General features: G+C 39.4%; 1 protein-coding gene across 1 annotated transcript; it reads right to left on the bottom strand.

The window, feature by feature from the left end:
- Window positions 1-27,026, bottom strand: TSEN15 (tRNA splicing endonuclease subunit 15). Its single transcript, XM_074349941.1, has 5 exons — window positions 26,837-27,026; window positions 24,342-24,423; window positions 23,923-24,058; window positions 2,370-2,511; window positions 1-1,838 (listed from the first exon to the last, which is right to left on the bottom strand). Exons 1-5 carry the CDS (start codon window positions 26,963-26,965, stop codon window positions 1,818-1,820), a joined length of 510 nt encoding a protein of 169 aa, XP_074206042.1. The 5' UTR covers window positions 26,966-27,026; the 3' UTR covers window positions 1-1,817.
- Between the last annotated feature and the right edge of the window lie 131 nt (window positions 27,027-27,157).

Here is a 27,157-nt window from a genome sequence, read left to right as displayed (position 1 = left end):
TAAAGAATGATGTTTATACTACTTCATAATTTTCCTACTTTTGGCCACTTTTCCATTCTTGTTATTATTTTCTAGAGTAATTAGCCATGACTTGCTTCCAACCAACAGAATATGGCAAAGGTAACAGGACACATGGCTACATTACTAAGATTATGAGGTCCACTTTGCTGAGACTCCCTTGCTGGCTTTGAGGAAAAAAACTAGTTGTGCTGGCAAGGCCCAGGTGGCAAAGAGGGTGGCCCCTTGCCAACAGCCCACTGAACTGAGGCCCTCAGTCCAAGAGCCCACAGAGGACAGAAGGCTGCCATCAAGCACATGAGTGAGGAAGCAGACCCGTCCCCAGTGAAGATGAGAGCGCAGCTCCGGCCCACACCTTGATTGCAGCCTCAACAAAGACCCGACTCTGAGATACTGAATGCGTGCTATTTCAGGTTGCTAAGTGACAACTAATACAGATTTCAGGATGCCTTTATTTTAGAACATTTTTCTTATAAAAGTAATACAAATAAAGAAAAACTGAAATACTGAAAAAGACAAAGTCATCCATTCACCACCCTGCCATTCTATTATAACCACAGTTAGTAACTTATTTTCTCATCTTTTTGAACTTGGTGTGTTATTTATAGCCTTGGCCATACCCATTCATACACTTTTGTACCTTGTTTTTTTTTTTTTTCACTAATATTTTCTCATGTGTTTCATTACATTCATTACTAATTTTTAATGGGTACATAATGTACCATTCATTAGCTATGTATGTTTATTGACTATTTCCCCAGACCAGGGTTGGCAACCTATGGCCCTGCATTTGTAAATAAAGTTTTATTGGAACACAGCCATGCCCATTCCCTTACATATTGTCCATTTATTTTTGCCCAACAAACAGCAGAATTGAGAAGTTGTGAGAGAGCCTATATGGCCTGAAAAGCCTAATATTTCCTTTCCGGTCCTTTCCAGAAAAAGTTTGTTGACCCTGGCCTTAAACTTTTAAGTGGTTTATAATTTGAGCTATTTCATGTCCCAAAATGCCACCTGAAACACCTTTGTGCATATAATTTTTTATACTTTAGGCAACTTAATTGGGAGGTATTAACAAAAGTAGAAAAACTGGGTCTAGTTCATAAAGATGTTTCTAAGGTTGACACTATCCCCTACTATCCCTCTTGAAATATTCTAGCTATGACACAGTAAGGGGTGGGAGGTGGTAATAAACGTGGGAAAGAGAGGCCCAGGACTCCTGCAGGTGGAACTTCTCTGGTCCCTATTATTCTGGACATGTAATTTTATACCCTGGGTGAGCATATTTTTAGTTCTGATTTAAAGTCAACCTAAGAGGGAAGTAACAGTCATTGCAACATGAATACCAATCAAAAGAAAACCCTTACTTTCTTTTGGGGATGAAGAAACAGACTAAACTCTCCAGGTGTCACCGAGTATATAGAATGCTATTCCAGGCTAGCTATAGTGATGAAAAGGCACTGGGAGGCTGAGGGAGGGGACGAGCTGGCAGTGGTAGCGATGACAGAAGACACACGTGTTCCACCTTTCTGGGCACATCCTCGGCATACACTTGTACACAACTATAACTAAACGGTCTCCAGATAAGAGAGTTCTTAAGATAAGTAAGAAAGCAACTACCCTCTATTTTGAACAAAATAAATTCTTCTATCTGGGAGAGACTTATGCCCCAAAAAGAAAACTTATGGAATGGGACCAGCTAAGTCAACCCTGACCATCTCTGCGCCAGAAGGTGAACCAGGCTGCTGGGTCTCAATCCAATCTTGTGTGAACAGAGTAAGCACCAGGAAGTGTAGATGTCATCTCCTAAGGGAAATATTCTGCAACATAAAAAAAAAAAATCAGGATGGACATTTTCCCCAATAGACAATGTAATTTAAAATCAAAACTAGAATATTTAATGTGATTATCCCAATTACGCCAACAAAGTATGTAAAGAAATCATATACATTTATTTATTGAAATGTTCCAGTCAAAATGTCACCCAATTTAACACTTCCTAAAGGAGTGTTCTTTTGGTTAAAACTATTATAAGCCTTTATATTCCACCCCAGTTACTCATCAAATAATTAAATGCATCCTGGCTTCATGAAGAGCTCTGGGAAACTATAAATTTTCCATAGAGTAAGAAAATCAAGTCACTTTTGCGAAAACAGCTAGGAACCTGTTACTCTGAACAGAACATAGCCAGTTTTCTGAGGTACGAAAAATCAAGTCATTTTCTTGAATTTTCATATTACAAAAGAAGCAATAAGTAGGTCTATGAATGGCTTGATTCACACCTAAAATCATGTTATAATTTTCCTTTTTTTTTTTCTTAACTGTTTACTGATAGTTGCCTCAAAACTGACCTGAGGATCTGGCAGCATAAATCCATCAGTAAGTTTATAATAGACGATGGTGGAATCGGACTCCACTATGGCCAAAGTGAAAGACATCGGGGAATCTGGATCACCCTGCAGTTTCCGAGCCGCCTTCAAGATCTCCCTTATCCTGAAAATAAAGTCACAATACATTTAGGATTCACAATCACTCACTTGATAATAAGATGACATCCCGTGAAATCTTGGAGAAGAGGTAGGCGATAACATTATGTCCAGAATGCTCACTTAGGAAATGTCTGAAAGGTCAAACATAAACATTCAAAGCTGTCTTCTCACACAGAGAATCCTCAAAGTAAGGGCTATGCACTGACTTTCAGCCCTTCTCTCTTGTATTCGCCCATCTCTCCTGATCATCATCTCTGAGAGAATCAAAACTGTATTTAGAAACCTACAGAATGGGACCTTAAGAGTGTTTAGTGCATCAAAATTAGTTCAAGATCCTGATTATTCATTTCCCAATTTTCCAACTTGGTGTCTTACAGTGGAACAATTTGGTATTCAGGTTTGTTTTTTAAAAAACAGACTATAACAAACATTTCCCCATCTTTCAACATGGTGTTCATAATTACTACTTTAAATGGCTATATACTATTCCACTGACTCACAATTTACCCAGTCATCCCCCTATTGCTGTCAAGCTCTTTCAGGTTTCTGTGGGAAGGAGGGTGCTGATAAAGATAAGCTGGGATGAGCATCTTTCTGCAGGTAGTTGTTTGCTTTTAAATAATTCTGTTGGGTCTTTCCAAGTATCAGAATTATTAGATATGAATGTAGATATTTTTGTAATTCTCAATATGTATTCTGACACTTAAAAGCTAAAAGAAAAATATAGAGAAAGACTAAAAAAAATTACATATCAAGCATCAATGTTAGAAAGGATTTCAGTTTGCTTGCTATGGAAAATAATCTACTATACCTAATGTCTAGCTCTTCAAAGCACTATTAACCTTTGTTTACCACAAATTAAAAATCCTTATTACCTACTCAATAAAGCCTGTGTTTAATAATTCAGTAAAATGTGACTTCCAGAGGAGCTTTCTCAAAAAGGCAAATAAAAAATGATCAGTTTGTTTTTTTCATTAAGCTAACCAACTTCCCATGAATTGGAAAATGATTTACTAGCATATTAACATGCTACCACTGAATACATAAATAACTCAACACTATATTCTCTTTAGCAAAAGTCCAATTTGTCCCCTTAAAGTTCTACTCCCATCCCAAAGCAAAAATTCCTATGGTCATTCTTCTCCCATTCTGTTAGCTATTGAATTTACAAAGTACCTAAAAAGAAAACTCTCTGCTTTGAAATACTCTCACTACAACAACTACAATGCTTCTTTTTAAATCTGCAGTAGAGATGAGATTTTTACAGTGATTCTTATCTGTATTTTATTTTTTAACACCATTGTGCTACAGAGTGATTTAAAACAGCAATAAACTTCTCGAAAGGCTGAAATCAAATTGCTCTTGCTAAGTTATTATTTAATCACTGCATAATGTTGGAGTGATAACTGGTTTGTTAAAACAGTCACAAAAGGCTGTTTATCTACCACCTACCATTTATATTTACAGAGGCATGTAACCGTCTAAGGAGAGAATGAGTTTCTAAGTTTGTTTCCTCATAGTCAGACTATTTCTAAAGTGACTGTGAAAGAGTTTATCCAACAATATGGCAATACTGGATGAATAAAATGTCTACCTGGCAAAATCTCAATTCCTTTTCAGGAGTCAGCAAAGCATCACCTTCTCTCTGAAGTCTTCCCTGTCACCTTTCCCCAATCCTCCAGAGGCGCCCTGGGCAAAGCTACATTACTGTAATCACTACTTTGTATTTATACATCTAAGTGTCTGTTTTCTACTCATGTACCCATTTTGAGGCTTATAGCTTTTTTAAAAAACTTTGTTAATGCTCAATATATAGTAGAATTACTCCAGTGGAATGAATGAGGCTTTTTAAATGAAGGTTTCCACATGACTATAACCAACTCTTCAGCTATATAAACTTAAAAAAAATATTTCTGACAAACATTTTCCTAAAATTTATTATTCAATTCTATGACACTAAACAAAACTTAGAGTTGTCTTGACAGCTCAGGATCATCATTTTTGGTACTTACTGTGGGTAAATCTGGTAGATGGTGCAACAAAGAACCCTCTAGAATTTAATTTCTTAAAAGTATCTTGTATTTGTTTGCTTTTTGTTCATCAAAAAATTCAAATTATTTTTTGTCATTTGTCGCTCCACCAGTGCGTGGTGAACTACGGTCACCTGTTTTTTTATGGCCCGTGAGCTAAGAATGGCTTTTATGTCTTTAAATGGTACATTTTGAATAGTCATATATTAGTGCCTACAAAAAAGCCTCAATTTTGCCACTCTGTCCACAAAGCCCAAAATATTTACCAGCTGGCCCTTTAAGAAAACGTTTGCTGGCCCCCACCGCTACACTATGACAAGGGCAAAGGTAAGAATCATAAGACATGATCACAAAGCAGTGGTTTTTTTTCAATATTATTCATTCAAAAGTCAGAGCAGCAGAAGGTTCCATTTCTAATCAGGATGTAGAAGACCTCACAGCCACCATTTCTATGACAAGGGCTTTAAAACATGCCATTTTTCTTCAATGCCATAAAAGACAGGTAAACACAAAGAAGTTCAAAGGAACTAAATCTCAGTAAGAAAAGAGCCCTTCCTGGGTAAAGCAGAGAGCACCAGATAGCCACTTCCTTCCATAAGGCCAGCTGTTAAGTCTGGGCACAGGGGCTGGAGGGGTGAGCCAGCAGCTCCACTGGGACCAGGAATGAACAGCGCTGCTTGTAAGGGCCACACGTGAACCGGTGTGGGGACTGGAATCCAGAGGGACACCAGTCCCTCCGGTTCACCAATTCTCCCTCACAGGACTTTTGCTATGTTTAAGCAACAGCATGGGAAGCTGGGGAAGGGACGCAAAATGGCAAGCGAGCTCTGATCACAAAGCCCTGCCGAAGAGGGAGCCCTGCTCCCATCCTCAAGACATCTGAAACCAGATCCGAGGTAACTAACGTTGCACCTCGGCCACGACTCCTCCTGACTTCTGATTACACTGACCAAGTGAGACCCTGGCTCTACTTGCCAGACAGAGGGAAGGACGAGATCCCTGGCGGGGGGGACAGAGCATCAGCATCAGTCTGTTCTTCACACACAGTGTCCAGCCTCCAGTGAAAACTCTAAGCTGGGTGAAGAAGGAGGGAAGTGTATCCAGGAATCGAGAGCTAAAGCCAACATAAGAAGACCTTCAGAAAACTAAGGTTGTTGAAAACCTTAGATGTTGGAATTAATAAAGACTCTAAAATAACTATAATAAATGTTACAGTATTGAGAAAAAAAAACACAGACAAATGGGTGACAAAATGAAAACTTTAAGCAAAAAAATGTAAATTCTAAACAAAAGTCTAGAATCAAAACACGTTTTTAAAGGTACTGACTAGGCTTAATTGTGGGTTAGGTGGAGCCCAAGCAAGGATTTAGTGAACTTTAAAATAAGTCACAAGAAACTTAACTGAAGTACAAAAAGAAAAATTAAAAAAACAAACGTCAGAGGCCTTTGGTGCAGAATCAGTTTAACATACGTGTGATGTCCGTGTAAGCAGAATCACAGAAGGAAAGGAAGGAGAGAACGGTGCGTGCCTTAGTCTGTTCGGGCTGCTACAACAAAATGCCAGACTGGGCAGCGTATAAACAACAGAGATGTATTCCTCAGGGTGCTGGAGGCTGGAAAGTCCAAGATCAAGGCACCAGCACGGCCTCATTCTGGCGCAGGTCCTCCTCCCTGCTCACAGCCAGCACCTTCTCACCGTGTCCTCACGTGGTGAGAGGGGCAGGGGCTCTCTGCGAAGTCTCTTTTTAAGGCACTAATGCCATTTACGAGGGCGGCTCCATCGTGGCTTAAGCATCTCCAAAGGTCCCACCTCCTAATACGATCAGAGCTCGGGGTTTCAACGCATGGAACAGAGGGGATACATTCAGAGGGTAGAGGAGACAGCTGGGGTTCTTCCAAAGCTGGCGTCTCTGATTGTGAAGTGCCAATCTTACAAAGAGCACATAGCTGGATCTTGTTTTTATATCCAGTCTTTTAATTTCTGTCCTTTGACTGGAGTGTTGAATCCATTCACATTTAAAATTAATATTGATATTGCTGGATTTACACCTGACACTTCCCCATTTGCTTTCTATACAGCACATGTCTTTTTTTTATACCTCTGCTCCTTGTTTACCACCTTCTTTTGTATTACATAGATATTTTCTAGTGCACCATTTTAATTTCTTTGTGGCTTCTGACCACTGAACAGCATGGGTTTGAACTGTGCATGTACACTGATATGTAGATATTTTTTCAATAGATAAGTTCTACAGCAGTACATGATCCCTGGCTGGTTGGCTCTGCAGACGTGGAGCTGCAGATACAGAGGGCTAACTGCAAAGGCACACGTGGGTTTGCAGCTGTGCAGAGGGTTGCCACTCCTGACCCCCTCATTGTTCAAGGGTCAACTGTATTTTTTTCAGTTTCTTAGTGAAGGTTCTAGAAATCACTATATGCATCTTAATTTATTACAACTGACCTCAGATTAACACTAGTCCAATTCTAAAAAACACAGAAACTGCTCCAATAGAGTTTTATTCCTTTCTCCCCACTTTGTGCTATTATTGTCATATATATATATAGATACATAATATCTATATATTATAAACTCAATACAGTGTTATAGCATTGCTTTATACAATGCCATGTCTTTCTAAAATGTTAAGAAGGATAAAAAATATATTAACCTACATATTTAATGTTTCTGGTACTATTCATTTCTTCAAGTTACTCTCTGATGTCACTCCGTTGCTTCTATAAAGCCCCATCCTCCGTGTAATACTGTCATATGTATTACTTCATAATATGCTGTAAGTCTGGTCAGTTGATTTCTGACAAAGGTACAAAGGCAATCGATGGAGAAAGACTTTTCAATAGATGGGGCTATAATCTGAAAACTGTACCCCTCTACGTCCACAGGATGATCGCGGTAAGCATCAATGAGGTGGCATACATGACAAGGCTCTGCAAGCTGGCAAGCGGTCACTGAATACAGTCTTTCTATATAGTATCTCTACCAGCGTTGCCACCTTACAAACTGGGGCATATGTTGTATCACCACCTTCCCCTTAAAAAATAATTACCACCGATGTTAAACTGCAAGGCAATTAGCTAGCTTACTATTCATAGAAGAGATCCACTTTAGAAAGAGATATTTAGATGAAGCAACCACGTGTATTAATCAGAAACCTCATTACACAGCACTGATAGAAAGTAACACTCTGAAGCCACTGCAACAGACAACTTAGAAGTAAGTTTCTTTAAATTTCCCTTACTGGCAGAGTATGACAAAGATGGGGCTCAGATGGAAGCGGGCGAAAACCTATTAAGACAACTTTTACATATTTTCCTTCTCTCAAGATGTGATATTATTTAAATCAGAAACATACACACGTATCTGTGTGTAGCCACATGTACGGTTTTTCCCTAACGTAAACTGTGTGGGTACTCTGACCCATATACTGAAATTTAGGGTAAAAATTTCCATCTCATTCATATTTGTTTCCAGAGTCCTTCGATATAAATAGCAAAACATTTTCAGACTTACTCAAAACACCCATGTGGGAAACACTAACATTTGAAAATTAGCTCAGAGCTGTAAAGGGGGTATTGTCTTCAGAGCTGAGGGAAATCACTGTCCAAAATGAAGTGGAAGTTCCCGTCTCAGCACTCTGTTTACCCTCCTTGGTAGTGTGCGGGGGGAAATTACCAATGAACATGCTCAGGAATAACAGAGTGAAATCACTCACTGGCTCTGTTACTCAAAGCACACTTGGGAAGTCTTCGAAAGATTCCTCTTCAAGATCTCCTCTAGTTTAGTTCTAGCATACGTTTAAAGTAATGCCACGATCTTTCCCTGTTTGAGGTCTGTCTTGTTTATTTCCTTTATAGGATACTAATAAACTCCTAAAAATGTTTACTTTGCCTTTAAGTCAACAGATCGCACTTTCTCAACGTCACAACAAAAGTTCCAAAGTTCTACTTTAAAAACCACACATGACTGTAAAGATGCTTCGAACAGTGAAGCGCCACTAAAACACTACAGAGGCAGCCTCTAACGAGCTTCCGGTCTGAAGTCTTAGTTCAGAAACCACAGGACAAAGGTTCCTTATATGCATATTTTTTAAAAAGCTCAGTTCTTTGGAAAGATATTGTAGGGATGTTGCCACACACAAATCTAAAACAATAATTCAGATAACAAGACCCTTTATAATTCATATTTGATAGAAATTCACCTGTGTGAAACATAACCTTTGTGTGAATAGTAAGAATTTCAGGTTCTTGAGTTCGTCATATTACAAGGGGAAAAGCCCACCTAAAGAAAGAGCTAAATCAGTAATAGTCATAGCTGTTGATCAACAGTAACAGAGCTGACGTTTACAACTGTTCAGAGAGGAACCCAGCATACTGAAAACAGAGTCGCTCTGAAGTTTAACAGAGCTACCGTGAAAACGAGCCTGAGGCAGACACACAGGTAATACTATCTGGCCGCTGCCCTTCCTCCGAGCTATTTAAGTGCTTCCAAGAATCCCAGCATTCCTCTTTTGGTAACAGTCCCACCATAAGGACTCAGCAATCTCTGGAGATTCGCACAAAGGACAAGAAAGGTCAAGACAACATTAATTTTAACTTCAAATGTTGTCGAAATAGAATGCATCATGGGTTAAAATTATTATTAGTTTCGACCCACAGAAAGCAATTATCTCCTTCTGCCCTCTTCAATGTGGCCAAACTGAACCACGCTGTAGCTTCATCAGTGAAAGACATTAACTCCCTGATTTGCCTCATTATGATATATTGAGACGACACACCGTAATGCAACTCTGAAACACAATGCAAAACTAAATTGGTGCCCAAGGTGCCTTATTCATCCACAGGCTCAACCCTGAGGAAAGTTTCAGGAATAACAGACCACCTCCTTGGGAATCATGCCAATGCCTTCCTGCTGAAAAAAAAAAAAAATCAAGACAGTTAAAAATCCCAGGGGGGTTTATTGAACAATTAAGTGCCTGTGTGGTTATTCACCGAGTGGGAAGCCATTCTGCTAAAATAAACTGCAAGGTTGTTTTTTCAGGGTAAGAAAAAAAAATGCTATGTCAATTGAAAGAAGCTGCCAGAATTGGGGGTTTCACCAGCAACGGATTTCCAACAGAGGTCGTGTGAGGGCACAAGTCCTGACACGCTGGGGAGCCAGATGACAGATGTCATTTTACTAGTTACGAGGCTTCAGGCCTCCAATAAAATAATGGCCATTAAATGGATTTGCAATAAAGAACATACTTTTGGGGAGAGGAAATTTTTTTAATCATAGGGAAATAATAATGGAGTATCTTTAATCTCATAACTAAGAGTATCTTTAAAAACGTTTCGAAAAAGGAACTCAGTTCTGTTAACCCTTTACTCGACCATTAATACAAGTCCTTCCCCCAAGACGCTAAGGAAAAGAAGGATTGAAGGGGAAGAGGGGTCGGGGGGCAAGATACAGATAAAAAGGAATTTAACTAAAAGGTAAGGAGACTACCCATCGCGTTGGTAGAGTGGCTCTCAGATTTACGATTATTCTCTATCTTCAGATGCACACAGTTATAGTTACAGTGTCACATGTGGCGAGTAACAGACAAAGCCTGAAGGCAGATGCATTCTGCAGACATTCTAATTTTTTTAAGAAACTCTTGTATGGTTGCTTGTAGCATATCCTTATGTTCTTTAAGATATTATTTAGCAAGTCACTGCTGCAGGAACTGAGCAGTCTAAGAAAAGTCATTCACTTACCCAACAAATGCCTATTTAACACAAAATACCAGGTACCAGGCTAGGCGCTGGGGAGACAGCAACGAAAAGAACAAACTTCCTGCTTCCATGGAGGAAGTGGGGAAGGACGACAGCAAAAAAACACAACAAAAAAAATATGTAATATGTTGAGTAGCAATAAATGTGGTAAGTGTTATAAAGGAGGGCCACATTGTACAGTGGATGAGATGACAGCTTATACCAGAGTGATGCAGTATAGCAGAAGTGGTGAGAAACGGTCAGATTTTAGATATACTTTTAGGGGAGAACTGACAGAATTTGTTAAATTAATCTGGGAGTCTGAGAACCAGGTGGACAAAATCTAGTAAGAGATAGGGCAAGGTTATGGGACACAAAGTTAATGTACAAAAGTTAATTGCTTTCCTGTACACCAGCAATGAACAACTGGAATTTCAAATAAAAACCACACCATTTACATTAGTATTGAAAAAGTGAAATCCTGTATGTTCATGTGTAATTGAAAAATTGTGCACTACACTGGAATTTGACACAACATTGTAAAATGACTATAACTCGATAAAAGAAAGCTAAAAAAGACCCCAAAAAGTGAAATACTTAAGATACAAACCTAAGAAAAATATATACAGGATCTATGTAAGGAAAACTATAAAACTCTGATAAGAGAAATTATAAGAGATCTAAATAAATGGAGAAATAGTTTATATTCCTGGATGGGAAGAATCAATATTGTTAAGATGTCAATTCTTCCCAATGTGATCTATAAATTAAACACAATCCCAATCGAAACCCTAGCAAGCTATTTTGTGGATGTTGACAAACTGGTTCTAAGGTTTATATGGAAAGGCAAAAGACCTCGACAAGTCAACACGATACCAGAAGAACAATGTGAGAGGGCTGACGTCACCTGCCTTCCAGACTTCCTATGACGCTGCACTAATTAAGGTCATGTGGTATTGGGGATGAAACAGATAAATAGGGTAATGAACTAGAATAGAGAGCCCAGAACTGACCCACATAGATACAGTCAACTGATCTCTGACTAAGGAGGAAAAGCAATCCAGTCTTGCTTTTGAATAATCTTGTCAACAAATGGTGCTGGACAACTAGACATCAACATGCAAAAAAAAAAAAAAAAAAAGAATCTAGACACACATCTTAACACCTTTCATAAAAATTAATTCAAAATGGAACATAGACCTAAATGTAAAACACAAAACTATGAAACTTTTAGAAGACGGCACAGGAGAAAATTTAGGTTGACTGGGTTTGGTGATGAGCCTTTAGATATAAAACCAAAAGCATGATCCATGAAAGAAATAATCGTTAAGTTGGACTCTATTAAAATTAAAAAATTCTGTTCTGCAAAAGACACTATTAAAAGAATGGAAAGACAAATCACTGGCAGGGAGGAAATGTTTGTAAAACAAATATCTGATAAAGGACTTGTATCCAAAATATACAATGAACTCTTAAAATGCAACAAAAAGAAAACAAAAAGCCTAAATAAAAACAAAAAGGGTGAAGGATCTGAACAGACACCTCACCAAAGAAGATACACAGATGGCACACAAATCTATGAAAAGATGCTCAACATCACGTCATTAGGAAATTTCAAATTAAAAAAAAAAAACAATGAGGCACTACTATGCATGAATTACAGGAGCTAAAACTCAAAAAACTAACAGTGCCACGGCGACAGGCTGCTATGTGAAAGAAGTCAGTTGGAAAGGGCTACATACTGTATGATTTCAACTACACAAAAGTTCTGGAAAAGGCAAAACTATAGAGAAAGTAAAAGTTTAATGACTCCCAGCGGCTCAGGGTAGGGGCAAAAGGATGGATATATGAAGCACAGGGGATTTTTAGGGCAGTAAAATTATACGGTATGTAATGGTGGATACATGACATTAAACATTTGTCAAAATCAATAGAACTGCACACTAAAAAGAGTGACTCCATTACAATGTAAACTATGAACTTTAGTTAATAATAATGTATCAGTCTTGGTTCAGTAACTGTTACAAATGTACCATCCTGAGGCAGGACAGTAATAACCACCAATAACTACTGTGCTGAACTAAAGCTTATATGGGAAACCTCGGCACTGTCTGTTCAACTTTCCTGTAAAGCTAAAATTGTTTTAAAAAATAAATTACATACATATGTACGTACACATACATATGTGCACACACAGACCTCCAAGGCTTTCGGCCTGAGCTTCAGAATGAACAGAGTTGCCTATTTCCTGGAAGAAGGAGCAGTTTACGAGGCAAACCAAGAGTTCTTTTAGGGACGTGGAAATTTGAGATGCCTTTTAGGTCTCAGTGGAGATGTCCAGTAGAGTTAACCCTGAGCCCTAGGTGCGTGGCGGGGGCAGAGGTAGAGACACAGACCTGGGAGGCATCAGCGTATCCGTGATGCGCCAACTGTGGAGCCAGATGAGGGCACCTGGGAGCAAGCACAAAGCACAGAAAAGCCCCGAGGTCTGAGCCCTGGAACACTTTAACATTTAGACGCCAGACACTTGAAAAGGTTCAGCAAAGAAGCTATGAAATGGCAAGAGATGGAGTCACTTAATATCCGCAAATCCCTAAATTACACTCTTGTACCAACAGCTGTTCGTTTCCCGTGTTATAACAGATTCGTGTTTTCACTGGTATCTTTAGAGAAAACAGAAAACAAGCATCACAATTCCTAATACTTGGATCCAAGTAATAACCCCACCTTTGTTTCAGGAAATACCAGTGTCTCCCAAAGACCCTGAAGTGGCCAGCTCGTGACCTAGCTTCCTTTCACTGCGGGAGCCCTTAACCCACGGGGCTTCTTCTGATCTACTACTTCCCAGGAGGGTTCCTTTTTTCATATTTTCTCTCTGTCTCTCCTTTCCTCCCTTCCTCCTCCTTTTCCCATTCTCATCTCTCTCACATCACACACTCACACACACACACACACACAACCCAGGGCTCGCTCACCAGCTGCAGGCAGGCACCCCCCCCCCCGCCATTACTAACACCCAGTTTTAACGACCGTTTGCAACTGTCATGCTTTTTCGGCCCTCAATACCTTGCTCCTGTTACTACTTCTGCCATGAACATCCGTTCCCAACCCATTCCACGTGGAATGCCTACACATATTTCAAACGACTCCTCCTGCAGGAAGCTTTCCCAGACTCCCCCACCTCCTAAAGCACCAGCCGAGGTTCCTTGTCCTCCCTCTGCAGTCTCCCTCAGAGCCCTGGACACATCCCTCCTCGCCTTCACTACGTCTGATAGAAATGCCTGTCCCAGCCCTGGACTGTAAGCATTTTGTTTTGTGCCCCTTGAGTGCAGCACACAACAAGTGGCTAATTAATGGATGAGCAACCTAGAAAACGCTGGGGTAATATGCAAGCTACTTCTTTATCCTCCTCCCACAAAACAAAACGTGCTCCTACTTTGCCTCTAGATAGTCTGTAACTGTATTTATATTCATTATATTTCATGCTTAAAGAAAAAGTATAACTATATCCATTCATAATTTTTTTAATGAACATTACTTTAGTATAAGAATAAATAAAATTTTAATTTTCCCTACACATCTCAGTGTTTTAAAATACGGGTTTTCTTCTCCTCATAAAGCCACTGATACAATGGATTTAAAAATAAACAGCTGGTCCATTTTTATTATCTGGGTTACTGCTGTGGTAACACACAAACAGCTAATAAAATATTTTTAAAATAATCATGCTCTTAAAAAAAAGAAAATGACTATTTACAGTCTTTATGAACTATATTTAAAAGCTACAGTGACGCCGACAGAGAAGAAAGAACTGCACTTCCTTTGAATCAACGTTAGGAAGAAGGGAGAATGTATCCTTTCGAAATGTTGAAAACATTGACAACAATGTTGTAGGAAACAGGTTGATACGGTTCAATAAGCTAGACACCAAATTAAAAACGTCACAGGCTAGAAATCCTGACTGTGTCTCTGACACTCATTTCTCTGTGTAATGAATTATTTTCACTTCTCTTAAGGCATAAACTGTACAAGAATCTTGCCAGAAGAAGTCTGATCGAACCAAACGACAAAAGTTCTTAGACTTTTAGCCTTATGGCCGCTGAAGTGGCGAAGACCACTTTGGTACATGGAATGTTGAAGACTTTTTCTGTATTTCTAAAGTAATAGTCAGACTGGAAGATGCTAAGAAAGAGAACATTTAGAAAAAGTATCTCTCAGATAAATTGGCTGATGGTACCCATTTTAAAGAGGTTATCAATCACCATAGACCAAGAGAGATGCCATTAATTTGTGGGGTTGGGGGATAAAATGGTCACTGGAGAGGCTCCATCCTCACTGAGCTATCCACTATCCTGCTCTGGCAGCGAGAGAAGAGGGCCACTTACACTTCAGTCAGGTGTAAAAGGATGAATGATTCATTGGTATTACTAAGTAAGCAACTACGATCTTTTGTAACAAAGGAGATTCATAGAGCGTTTCAAAAAACAGTATCTTAACTGTCCCTGGATCTCCTAATTGCACAAAACACTTTGCTCAGCTTTTTTTTAAAAACTTATGTATAAAGACAGACAAGCTTAAAATATGGCAACTGAGGTTTCAGTTTTTAGCTCATCCCTCATATTTTACCGAAGAAACTAAATCGACATTGAAATTGGAAGATGACGTAAGTTCTATTAGGAAAAAAAAAATTGGTAGTTAAAAAATAGAAGAAAATTTTTTTCCTCACAATGTGCTCTGGGTCCTCGTGTAAGTTTCTTACGCTATTTCCCCATAAACAATCCCCTAGAACACTAACACTGTCACAGAGCCCCGGGACGCTGCTGTCCTAGCTTTGTCGTGGTGTGCTTCACCCGCGAGAGAAGCTGGTTAAGATATCCGAACACCAGCTTGACTCCACCTGCTACCTTAGCTCTGATAAAAGCCCCTGGATTTCATTAGGGTTCCTCTGGTTGTTCCAATAAATTCACCAGCTCTCCGTGACCCCTATGAATTTATTCATATGATTTTATACAACTGCAGGGTCTGGGGAAACCACAGTCATAACCTCTAGAGTCACTGACCAAACCTGCTGCGTGGAGTCTTGGATTCACTTTAGTATGAAACAATCTGAAGTCCTTTCCAGATGCATATACCACCCAAATACATAACCTAATGTAGTATCCTAACATGTAAGCTAAAGATTCTTTTACATGAGCTTTAGGAAATAGTTTTAGATGAGAGAAAAAGGAGCTGAGTCCCTCCCTTCAAGAAGTGCAAACAACTTGCCACTCCACCAGCATACTTTCCCCACTAGATAGCAGATATGGGCACTTTACCAATTCTCTTCTCCCACTGGAGACCAGCAAGTAGTATTAAATCAATATTTTCACAAGGGACTAGTATTCACAAGACCCTCTGAGACGTGAAAAAAATGCTGAAGTGTTTCACCTATGAACAAATATTATGTATAAATGTTTTACAGAAAACACTAGTCACAAGTTGTACTTTGCTCAAAGTAATGCATTCACTCACTGCTATTCAAGTACACATTCTCTCTGCAATGTACTCTTGCCAGGAACTACGTACATAAAATCACCAGGTCCAAAGCCTGGGAAAGTAAGCAGGAAATGGATACAGAAAGTGTTTGGGTATTCTTAGAAATTCACACACACGAAATGTCATCTAGAATTGGTACCTTTTAAGGAGTCACCAGATACATATACACCAGAAAATAAATAATGGAATGAATAAGCCATGCAAATGTATTCGCAGCTCTGCCCCTCAGCAGTCAAGCAGCAGGACAGCTACTGCGGTAGCTTTAAGGGCTGCAGTGCGATTACTGTTATCACTGGGGAAACATTTTGCAACTAAGTTGTACTGAACTATGTAAATGATAAGAGTGTGGTCCAGTTTTACAAACAACAGACTCCAAAACTTGGGACTTGAACAAAGGAGAGAGCCATCGTGTCTTCCACGCAACATGCCCTTTGTAAATAACCGGCAACTGCGCCCGCAGCAACTGTGCCCGCTCCTCGGGCTCTCAGGTTTTGTACACCACCCAGACTTCCTAGTAATGAAAACGTCATTAGCGTTGTTGAAGAATCAAGCAGCTAAGCAACACAGGCCAGAAGTGTGCTCAGGTGGGTTGTGCACAATAAAGCATCAGGGCTGGCAGGCCGCGTTTTAATATAAAATTAATATTCTCCGTAATGTATCACCATTCTCATTGGCTCACATTCTACCGTGCTTTTTGAGTGAGAGTCAAAGGGGGAAGTCAGGTCCTGGGAGGTGCTGGCAACAACTTATCAATGGAAGCCCTACTGTTTCTACGCTGCAGTTGAAGGGAACAGACTAGAATGAATTAGTATCACGGTTCAGAACAACAACAACACAAACAAAGGTGAGAAGCACCGTGAAGAGCTAGGCATTCAGCATGGGCAGCCACTGAGACCACATAGAGAGGCAACCAGATACTATGTGCCCCTGAAGAAAGAATAGATTAGGAGCTATAGCCTTTACTAACATGATCAAATTGTATCGAATCAAGCTGCTGGTCCCAGCTGCCAATCTGCAGAAAACAGAGCAGACAGAGAAACGCTGAAATGCACCACGAGTACGCCACACAATAGCACAGCCAAACAAAAAGTACTGAAAGGAGAACAAAGCTGGAGGACTTAGCTACCTCATTTCAACTTTTTCTTTAAAACTACAGGGATCAAGACAGTTTGGCACTGACATAAAGACAGACATACTGATCAACAGTGCAGACTAGAGAGTCCAGAAACAGTCCCACACATATGATTAACGGATTTCCAACAGAGCTCACATGGTAATTAAATGGAATCTTTTCAATAAATGATGCTGGAACAATTGGACATGCATTTGCAAAAAGATAAAAAAGAAAAAAAAATCTTGACCCTTAGCTCAAACCATATATAAAATTCAACTTAAAATTAATCATAAGACCTAAAAGTAAAAACTAAGATTATGAAAGTTCTAAAATAAATATATATATATGGGAGAGAATTTTATGACTGGAGGTTCACCAAGTATCTGTTACACAGAACACAAAAGCTAAAACTATAAAAGAAAAAAATGATAAATTGGACATAATCAAAATTAAAAACCTCCATTCTAAGGGAATTAAGGAAACAAAAAGATAAGCCACAGACTGGGAGAAAATATTTTCAAAAAAGGTATTTGATAAAGGAACTGTATCCAGAACACATAAAGAACTCTTCTTATTCATGGGAAGACAAACAATACAATCTGTACAATATAGGCAATAGATTTCAACTGATACTTGATCAAAGAAGAGCTACGGGTGGCAAATAAGTACATGAAAAGATGCTCAACAGCATTAGTCATTAGGAAAATGCATATTACTCAATGAGATACTTCTAAAAACCTAACTGAATCACTACAATTAAACTGATAATCCAAAATGTTCCTAAGGATGTGGAGCAACCAGAACTCTCACACACTGCTGGAGGGAACAGAAAATAGCATAACTACTTTGAAAAATAGTTCGGCAGTTTCTTATAAAGTTAAAAATACATTTACCATGTGGGCGAGTAATTCAATGCCTACGTATTCACCCAAGAGAACAGCAAGCCGATGTCTACACAAAGACCAATATGAGAATGTTCACAGAGGTTTCATTCATAAAAGCCAAGAAACCAGAAACAACCCAAATATCCAACAACTGATGACTGGATAAACAAATTGTGGCACATGCATACAATGGAATACTACTCAGCGACAAAAAGGACACCCTCGTGATGCGTGCAACAGCATGGAAGACTCTCCAAACCACGATGCTGTGTGATGGGGCATGACCCAAAAGGCTATGATTCTATTTATACGGTATTCTGGAAAAGACAAACTACAGGAACTGATGACAGAGCGGCATGAGGGAAGTTTCTGAGGAACTGCAGCACTGGTTACATCAGCATATGCGTTAAGATTAGATACTGTAATCTATACAATATAGATGACAGATCTGTGCATCTGAAAAGAGTGATTTTTACTGTACATGTGTTTTACCTCTGAAGTCTGGCTTCCCTTAAAAAAAAAAGGGCATGACTAAACTACAGAGACACACAGGAAGTTACTATTATAAAAGTAAGAGTAATGGTTACTTCTGTGGGGAAGGAAAAGGTTATGCCTGCGACAGGGCACAGGGAAGGGGTTCTGGGATGGCTGGAAAAGCTCTATTTCTTGACTTAGTGGTGGTTACCAGTGTTCAAGATGATTGCCTTATAACTCAGTCTATACATTTACATTGTGTGGTTTTCTGCATCTGGTTTTATTTTACAGTGAAAGACTTTCAAATCACCAACAAGGCAGGAAAAGCTCTAGTAGCAGAGAGACCTCGCTATTTAATATGAGATCCTGGTGTAACTGATTTAATCCTTTATTGTCTTTTGGAAACAGCAGAGCATAAAATCTCAAGCTTCTCGTATGTCAAACTAGGATAAAACAAGTACCCTTTGTACCACTAAGGATTTTAGAGGTGGTAAAATGAGAGTATACTTGTGAAGGTACTTTGAAATACTTATTCTATATGAATGCAAAATACTTATGACCACACGGAGTAACCCACAGCATCACTCCCCTGGTCAAAGCCCTTCAATGACATTATCCACGTAGCAGTCATTTTTACAGAGTTCTTTCTAGAAACCTAGGACTCAACAGACGTGATTCAGGGCCAGGGAATCACGTATATTACAGACTGTGCCTTGCACAAGGATGCCTGCTACAAGTGCATCTGAAATCTGGTTTATGCTGTTTGCTGAACCTTGAATTCTGATGAAGAGACTTTTTTTGGATGACCAGAGGGAGTATCATTTTTTAATCCACTCAAAGGTACTTTATGAGCTAGCTGTAGCTCTGTTCAAAGGTTCCCCCCAAACTAACACCTTCTTTTTGTCAAACAAAAACAATGTAAACGGTCTGAAAAGCCTCTGCATCACTAAGATAAGACATGAACAAGCACGTTTTGTATTTGTAATTTCCCTGATTATATACAGATTTGAGCATCTGGGTTCCTCTTCTCTGAACTGCCCTTCTCATATTCCTTGCCCATGTTTTTTAATTGGTTTGTTTTTGCCTTGAGTCACAGAAGTTATTTATACATTCTGAATTAATCTTTGCCAGCTACATGTCAGTAAATCTCTTCTCCTAGTCTATGGAAACTTACATATTGTCAGTGGGACCACAAACTGATAACCTTCTAGAGAGCAAGTCAGTAATAACCAATAGAGACAGAGGTGTAAATGCTGTCTATCCTAGCCCAGCCATTTTACCCCCAGGCTTTGACCTTAGAGAAACTCACACGTGAGAACAAGGACACACTTCCATGGCTACTCACGACAGTACAATCTGTGACAGCAAAAAAGCGAAAACAGGGACGGTCTTCATGACGCAGGCAGACCCTCCCCCTTGTTTCCCGTCCTTCCCTTCTTCTCTCATGAGTTCTACACGTTCATTTGTTCATTAGCGGCCTTAACTGATATCATTAAGCACCTACATGCTAGGCAGGCAGTCATGCTTAACTACCTGAGTTATCCTACTAAAACATGGTCTCCTACCACCTTCAGGAAGCTTTCCTGTCCTCCTTCTGGGACCTAACACAACCTCGTGTACTTATCAGTACTCCATCACCCCTGTTATTCAATTACCTAACAAGAAAGTAAGTGGAGGTGGTCCCCAATTACACAGTTAATTAAATCTCTGAACAAAGGACAATTCTGCTTTTACTAGCTCTCATCTAACAATTACCAAAAAAGTGAAATAAAATTTATTTTCCAAGCCAACATTTAGTACTAGAACATTACTTTCAAGAGGATGTCTTAAATACCACACAATCTTACTCATATGCAGAATCTTAAAAAAACAAAAACAAAAACAAAAACTCACAGATACAGCGAACAGACTGCTGGTTACCAGAGGCAGTGGGTCGGGAGTGGGTGAAATGGGTGAAAGGAGTTAAAAGGTACAAACTTCCAGCTACAATATACGTAAGTCATGGGAACGTAGCGTCCAGCAGTGACTACGGTTAATAATACTGTACCACATATTTGAAAGTGGCTAAGAAAGTAGATCTTAAGCGTTCTCATCACAAAAAAAAATTCTGTTAACTATGTATGGTGACGAATGTTAACTAGACTCAATGTGATGATCATTTTGAAATATATGCAAATATCAAATCATTATATTTAAAACTAATATATAATGTTGTATGTCAATTATACCTCAAAAAAGAAAGAGGCTGGCTCAACACGGTATCCCCAGCACTTTGGTCACTTCCTGACACATAACACTCAGTAAACATTTGCTACATAAAGATAAAAAGTCTAAGCGACATTATCCAAAAAGAATGAAACTTAAAAGTGAACACAGAGTGATTTACTCTGTAGACGATTTATTATTGAACAAAGTAAGAGCTGTTTGCTCTCTTAAATTTAGAAAAAGTGTATTTTTTTTACGGTGAGCTGCCTTCATAAATTCCTACCCAAATACTTTTAGGACTTGCCTTAATGAATTTCTTCCCCATACAAGGTTGCCAAAGATTCAAAGTCAGTAATTTTCTTCTCTGTGTTACTAATGAAGGAAAATTCCTACATTAACCACAAACATCTGAAATTGCAGCATGACTGTTAGATATGTAACATTTCACATATAAAGTACACATGGAAGTAAAAATAGATAAGAGTTTGCCTTCTACCTAAAAATGTCACTTCTGTTAAAAATGCAGGAAGGAAATCAAACAAACACACAAATCTTTATTTGCTAAAGGTTATTTGCATGCTTTGAGTTGAGAAAATTTTACGGCATGAAAGGCATAATAAGTCTCATCTGTTTTTGGGCTCATTTGTGCTATTTGCTAAATTTTACTGCATAATATATTTATATTTATATAAAAGCAAGACATGTAGACTTAAGCCCTCTGAGTTATTAAGTGCAAAGGTGTAAAAATAGATCACTAAGTTATCCTTCCAACTAATTCTATTTAAAGAAAAAGACAAGCTTAAGAAGCTAGAAAAGCAATAACAAACAGCTGGGAAAAACTAGAAATTAACAGGACACAAATAGTACTTCTAAACTTTTGAAATGATTTTGATTCACATAGGCTATTTTATTTTTTAGGATTAAATTTAGGTTAATTCTAAATGGTAGTTCCTTGTCCAAGCAAATAATACAACAATAATACTAGGATGGTATTTGTTACAGTAATTAAAAGACACAAAAGGAGAGATTTAAGGAATGAATGAAGTCTCTTAGACAGAGGAAGGCTTGGAAATGGTATGAATAAAATTGTTGTGTATTGATTCTCAAACACACAGAAAAATCCCACAGTAGAAGCCTCTCAAAGAAGGGTATGAATAGCCTGATATATCAAACAAACAATTCTCATAACAAAGCACATGTACAAAAAATACTTAATAGAAATCTAAAAACGAGTTTCATACAGTTCTATGGAAGACACACAATGAAAATACCCAATTATGGTAGCTTTGATTTGGAAGGGAACTTACACATTATCTACTGATAATCTATATCCCTCAATAAAAGATACAGCGAAACCAGAAAAATTAGGTGTGTTGCCAATCATCAAACAACATGTTAAGTGTCAATGCCAAGACCAGAATCCAGGTCTATGGCTTCAGTACAGTGCTCTTTCCACTAGATCACTATGCATTTAACCACAGAGAATAAGGAAAAAAACAGGTATTCATCAAAGTGCTTCATGCTGAAATTTCAGGTGCTCTGCCCTCTTCACTACTTAGACCCACTCTCAGAGACAGTTATGTGCAGACTGTCCTTTCTATCTGCCCCGCAGCCTCAGAGGTTGAGGGGCTCCTCCTCCAGCTCAGTATTAATCTCTTCAACTAGTCTCTTGAATCCACCCCTCCCCACAGCTCAAGAATGTTGCTCCATCAGTATTACCTTCACTCCTTTCTGTAGGACAATTCACAGGGCAGCTGGCTGCCCTCAGAATGAGCAGGTGAGAGAGAGAGCCCAAGACAGAAGCCGTGGCCTTTTATAACCTCATCTTAGAGGTAACATCTCATCATTTTTGCCAACATTTATTTGTGAAAAGCAAGTTACTAGCTCCAGACCACATTCCAGGGCAGGGGAATACACGAAGGCGTGACCATCAGAAGGCTGGATTATAAGAAGCCATGTTAGAGGCTGCCTGCCACAGCTTCTAAAGAGGAAAAGCAAAAAGGGAGACTGCTAACCATATACCAGGACTTCTTAGGAGCAAGTGATTAGGAAAGTGTGGTATTGGCACAAGCATAGATATACTGACCAATGGAATATAAAGAGAGCCCAGAAGTGAATCAATGCATAGACAGAGCTGTGGAAAATGACAGAGATGATACGTCAGATAATAAGGAAAGGTCACTATTCAGTAAGTGGAGGTAGAAAGAATGGTCATCCATATGGAAACTGGGTCCCTAATCTTCCTCTCACACCACTGGAAAAAAAGGAAACTTTAAAGCTCAGTGAAAATATAGATGAACTTCTTTTAGACCTTTAGATCATAAAGTTTAAACTAGACACAAAGACATTGATTATAAAAATGGGTAAATCTAACTATACTCAAATTAAGACCTGTTAGTCATCAAAAGATACCTGGAAGACAGATTTTTAAAGTTGGGAAACACAACCAAAGGGATTATTATCAAGGAATATATAAAGAACTACTAGAAGTCAATGAGAAAACTACAAGCAATCCAACAGGCAGAGGATATGAACAGACATTTCTCAAGAGAGGAAATAATAAATATATAAACAAATGTTCAATATCAGAGAAATGCAAATTAAGAAATTTGAGATAACCCATTCAACTGGCAAAAATGTAAAAGTCAGACAACACTAAATACCAGAAACCACACAGCTCCAAAAGATCTTGTTTACATTGCAGGGGAAAGTAAACGGAGGCTACCACTTAGGAAAATAGTTTGAAATTATCCCCTGAAGTTGAACATTAGCAACACTCCAACATCAAGAGAGTAGATGTGAAAACTGGTACCATCACCCGACAGAACACTATATAGCAGTCACCCCCAAAAATACACAGTAAACTTTAGCAATATAATATTAAGTCTATAAAGTCAGCCTCAAGATATTACATACCTTTTTATAAAGTTAAAAAGATCGAAAATAATTTTGAAATCCAAGTCATTGTAGAATAGATACATAAGATTATACTGTGTAGCACAGGGGAATATATACAAGATCTTGTGGTAGCACAGGGGAATATATACAAGATCTTGTGGTAGCTCAGAGAAAAAATGTGACAATGAATATATATATATGTTCATGTATAACTGAAAAATTGTGCTCTACACTGGAATTTGATACAACATTGTAAAATGATTATAAATTAATAAAAAATGTTAAAAAAGATCAAAAATAAAACAACTCATAACAAACATGAAAAATACAGTAAGTGTTAACTTAATAAATACTTCTTAACCACTCATATTTAACATATTCCTCAAATAACCAAGAGGAAAGCAATGATCCCTGCACCCCAAATTCCTTTTAAAATATATTCCTGCCTTTAATTGAATGATTCCTAGTGCTTTTTTCAGGAAAGGGACTAACCTGTTAAACAAAGATCAAAATCACCTGCCTACCTGTTATGGCTGAGGGACGCATTGATGGGTGTAGGCACCACAGTTTGTAGTCCTTCTCCTTCGATCTCAGTACCAAGAAGGCAGATGAGCTGGAGATCTGGTAATCCCACACAGTTCACTTCATGCCAACTTTTACCTGAAAGTGCATCATCGAATGGACAGTTATGTTTATTAAAAATAAAAGATAAAAATTCCAAACATCTACCTAATACTGAGCTGAGCAAACACTGCTTATAAAGCTGTCTTCTCTTATCTTCTAGTATTTTCTGTTACCCAGTAATTCTCAATGTAAATGAATAAAGAAATCATAAAATTGACAAAATTAACAGCAAATACATAAATGCTATATCCCAACCCAACTCACCATCCCCTCCCCCCCCAACCCCAATAACAAAACAATAATAAAACAAATGACTTACTCTCCATGAGGTCCAGGTAAACCAAGAATGCTATATAAACTTGGGTGGCATCTCCTATATCTAACTCCATCATTTCTAAATACTGAAAATCAAAATGTAATTGTCAAACAGAGAAGAATCTCTTAATATTTTCTTTCAGTCAATAACTACTCATCAAATACATAATATATTAAGACTCTCTTACAGGTATAGTGGGAGTTACAAGGCAATTAAGCCCTGCTCCCTGACTCTAAAAAAAACTTTTGATTATCAGAGCAAACACTGCACACTTGCAATTGTTAAGTAAATAATAAAAGATGACAGTAAGTGATTAAAAATCAAATGAATGGAATTAAAAAAAAAAACAACATGACACAACAGGTCAAAGGAGCTCAACTCAGGTGGCTTGGTTAGTGAATGTTTCTTGGCAGAGGTGGGATGCAAACTAGACCCCGAAGGACATGTGGGATTTGCATAAATGGAGAAGGCAGAGCAACGATGTGAGCAATCACACAAAAGTGGGAATAAGCACCACATACGCAAGGGCCTATAAAGAAAGAACTTATCGCAAAGAAGTAGAGACATTTTTTAATGGGACTTTTGTTGGAGCATGTTAATGTAAGCCTCTATTTCCCTGGTATCTCATTTGCCTGTGGAGAAAGTCTGCTAGAAGACCACTCCTGGCCTCTCTCCCCACACCTTCTTGTTCAAGAGTAGGGAGTTCTTTAATTGTTGGATCTTGAAGAAAGGACCGAGCAAGCCGCTGCTGCTTTCATACTTGTCGGTCAGCATTGGATGAGCATTCTTCAGAAGCCTGCCCCTGCAGGAGAAGCCTGAGGTAGTGCAGCTATGTCAATGACTAGATGGGTAAGCAGGGCTGATGCAGCGGTAGGCATCAGCAGGCCCGCAGGGGTGCAGATCTGAAATCACACTTTCCCATCAGCATCCTCCTAGGTATGTGCAGGTGCAGGAGAAGGATTTTATTAGTTAACTCCTAAATCTCAAATGTGTTTGAAAATAACACAGAAAAGGCCACTGGGGTGGCAAGGTCTGGATGGCCAAGCTAAAAGTTTGAATTTTACCCAGAAGGAAATTCTCTAAGCATGAGAGTAATATAATGAAAGTGGTGTTTAAAGATAATAAAGTTGATACCGTGTTACTGGATGAACCTAAGTAATTTTCAAAGTGAGTAATACAAATGCAGAACTGGAAAATCAAACACCCAATATTTTTTCTTTTCTTTTTTTTTAAAATCAATTAGATCCTTCAAGAAGAAAAGTCAAAAGAGAAAAGTTGATGGTTAGAGCCTATTGGGCTGCTGACTTTAAAGAGAAAAAAAATCTGTAAGCATGAAAACTAAATCATACCATCAAATCTAGATGAAGTTTTTAAAACCTGTTACTGGTGTTTCACTTATTAAATACTTACGTAGTGTTTACTATATGTCAAGTGCTTTACCACTATTAACTGATTCAATCTTGTAACGGCCCTATAAGGTCAGTCCTTTTCCTATCCCCATTTTACAGATGAGAAAGCTGAGGAACAATGAGATAAAACAACTTGGAGGAAAAAAAAATCACAAAGCTGGTGACAGAACCAGGATTCAAACTCAGGCAGTCTGACACTGAGTTCATGCTCCTAATCATCGTGTGGCCTCTCCATGCTAAGACACTTTTTTTAAGGCCCTGAATAACATCTCCACGCTAGTGTCTGACTTTCTCACCTTGAGGGGATCAGAGCAGGAGGATAAAATCAAGCAAAAGAAGATGCAAAAGGATTAACTCTTTTCAGACTTAAATCTTCACGCTTTTCCTTTTCTTGACTGCTTTTAGATGATTATGAAATATTGCTCCCCAGCAGAAGGCTACAGTTCAACTAAAGTTACTAGACCAAAGTATCCAGTTCCTGAGATTCCTACAAAACCCCTATTGCCATTCACTGTCCATTCATCGCTTGGAACATTACTCGTACAAGGGAGCAATTTGCCAAATAGAAGCAAGAGTAGACTGTGCCCAAACCTCTATCACGGTGGACTCCGGCCTCTTATCCACGGCCCACTAACTGTTTTGCTTGGTTAATGTGAGGATTAAATGAGACCATCCCCAGAACGAGCCCTAGAAAGCAAAACTGTGATATTACTGGCATATTAGTGGGCTTTTCAAAAGGAAAGATACTGGGTGTTGGATTTTCCAGGTCTGCATTTGTATTATTCACTTTGAAAATTACTTAGTTATTATCTGGCTTGAGACGCGATGGGTTTAAGGCTTTGCACCCCAAGTTACAATGGCCTGAGGGAGAGAGGAGGGGGGCGAGGTCAGAGCAACAGCTCAACTCATTTCAACAAAGAAAGACAATACTGCCCGTGCATAAGAGGCCCCCTTCCGTGAGGTTCGCGGCGGGGAAGCTCGGCGACCCCGCCGGGCAGGGGGTCCAGGGCCCTCGGGCGAGCGCGGCCCGGGCGTTCCGCACAGGCCAGGGCCCGGCCCCCGCGCCCTGCTCCTCTCGCGCCTCCTGACCTTGGGGTGCGTGCCCATCCAGGCGTCCTCGGGGGCCCATGACGGGGCGCCGGCCGCGCCGCCGCGATCGCCGCCCGGGCCCGGACGGCTGCAGCCCGCGGGGGGCTGGGGCTCGCCGCGCTCCTCCATGCCCGGCCGTGCGGCGCGCCCGTGGTGCACCGCGCTCCGCCGTCCCCGGCCCGGCCAGAAACAGCGGCACCGCGCGGCTGGGTTCCGCTTCCCGTGGTCCGCGCGGGAGGAGCGCTCGACGCCGGGAGGCAGGTTCCCTCCACCTCGCCTTCCGGCAAACGTAGCTGGAACCTGCGCGCACGCACTCTCCTT

The sequence above is a fragment of the Camelus bactrianus genome, chromosome 21 (genome assembly GCF_048773025.1).
Source record: "Camelus bactrianus isolate YW-2024 breed Bactrian camel chromosome 21, ASM4877302v1, whole genome shotgun sequence".
NCBI classification, from domain to species: Eukaryota; Metazoa; Chordata; class Mammalia; order Artiodactyla; family Camelidae; genus Camelus; species Camelus bactrianus.
This window is presented reverse-complemented; position numbering and strand designations above follow the sequence as displayed.

What these genes read in the sequence shown, in the direction of transcription:
- TSEN15 (XM_074349941.1), bottom strand. Translation starts at nt 26,965, where the DNA reads ATGGAGGAGCGCGGCGAGCCCCAGCCCCCCGCGGGCTGCAGCCGTCCG. An exon ending in GGATGGGCACGCACCCCAAG is followed by an intron (nt 24,424 to 26,836) that starts GTCAGGAGGCGC and finishes TTTGATTTTCAG; the next exon opens with TATTTAGAAATGATGGAGTT. An exon ending in TTATGCTGCCAGATCCTCAG is followed by an intron (nt 1,839 to 2,369) that starts GTCAGTTTTGAG and finishes TTTATGTTGCAG; the next exon opens with AATATTTCCCTTAGGAGATG.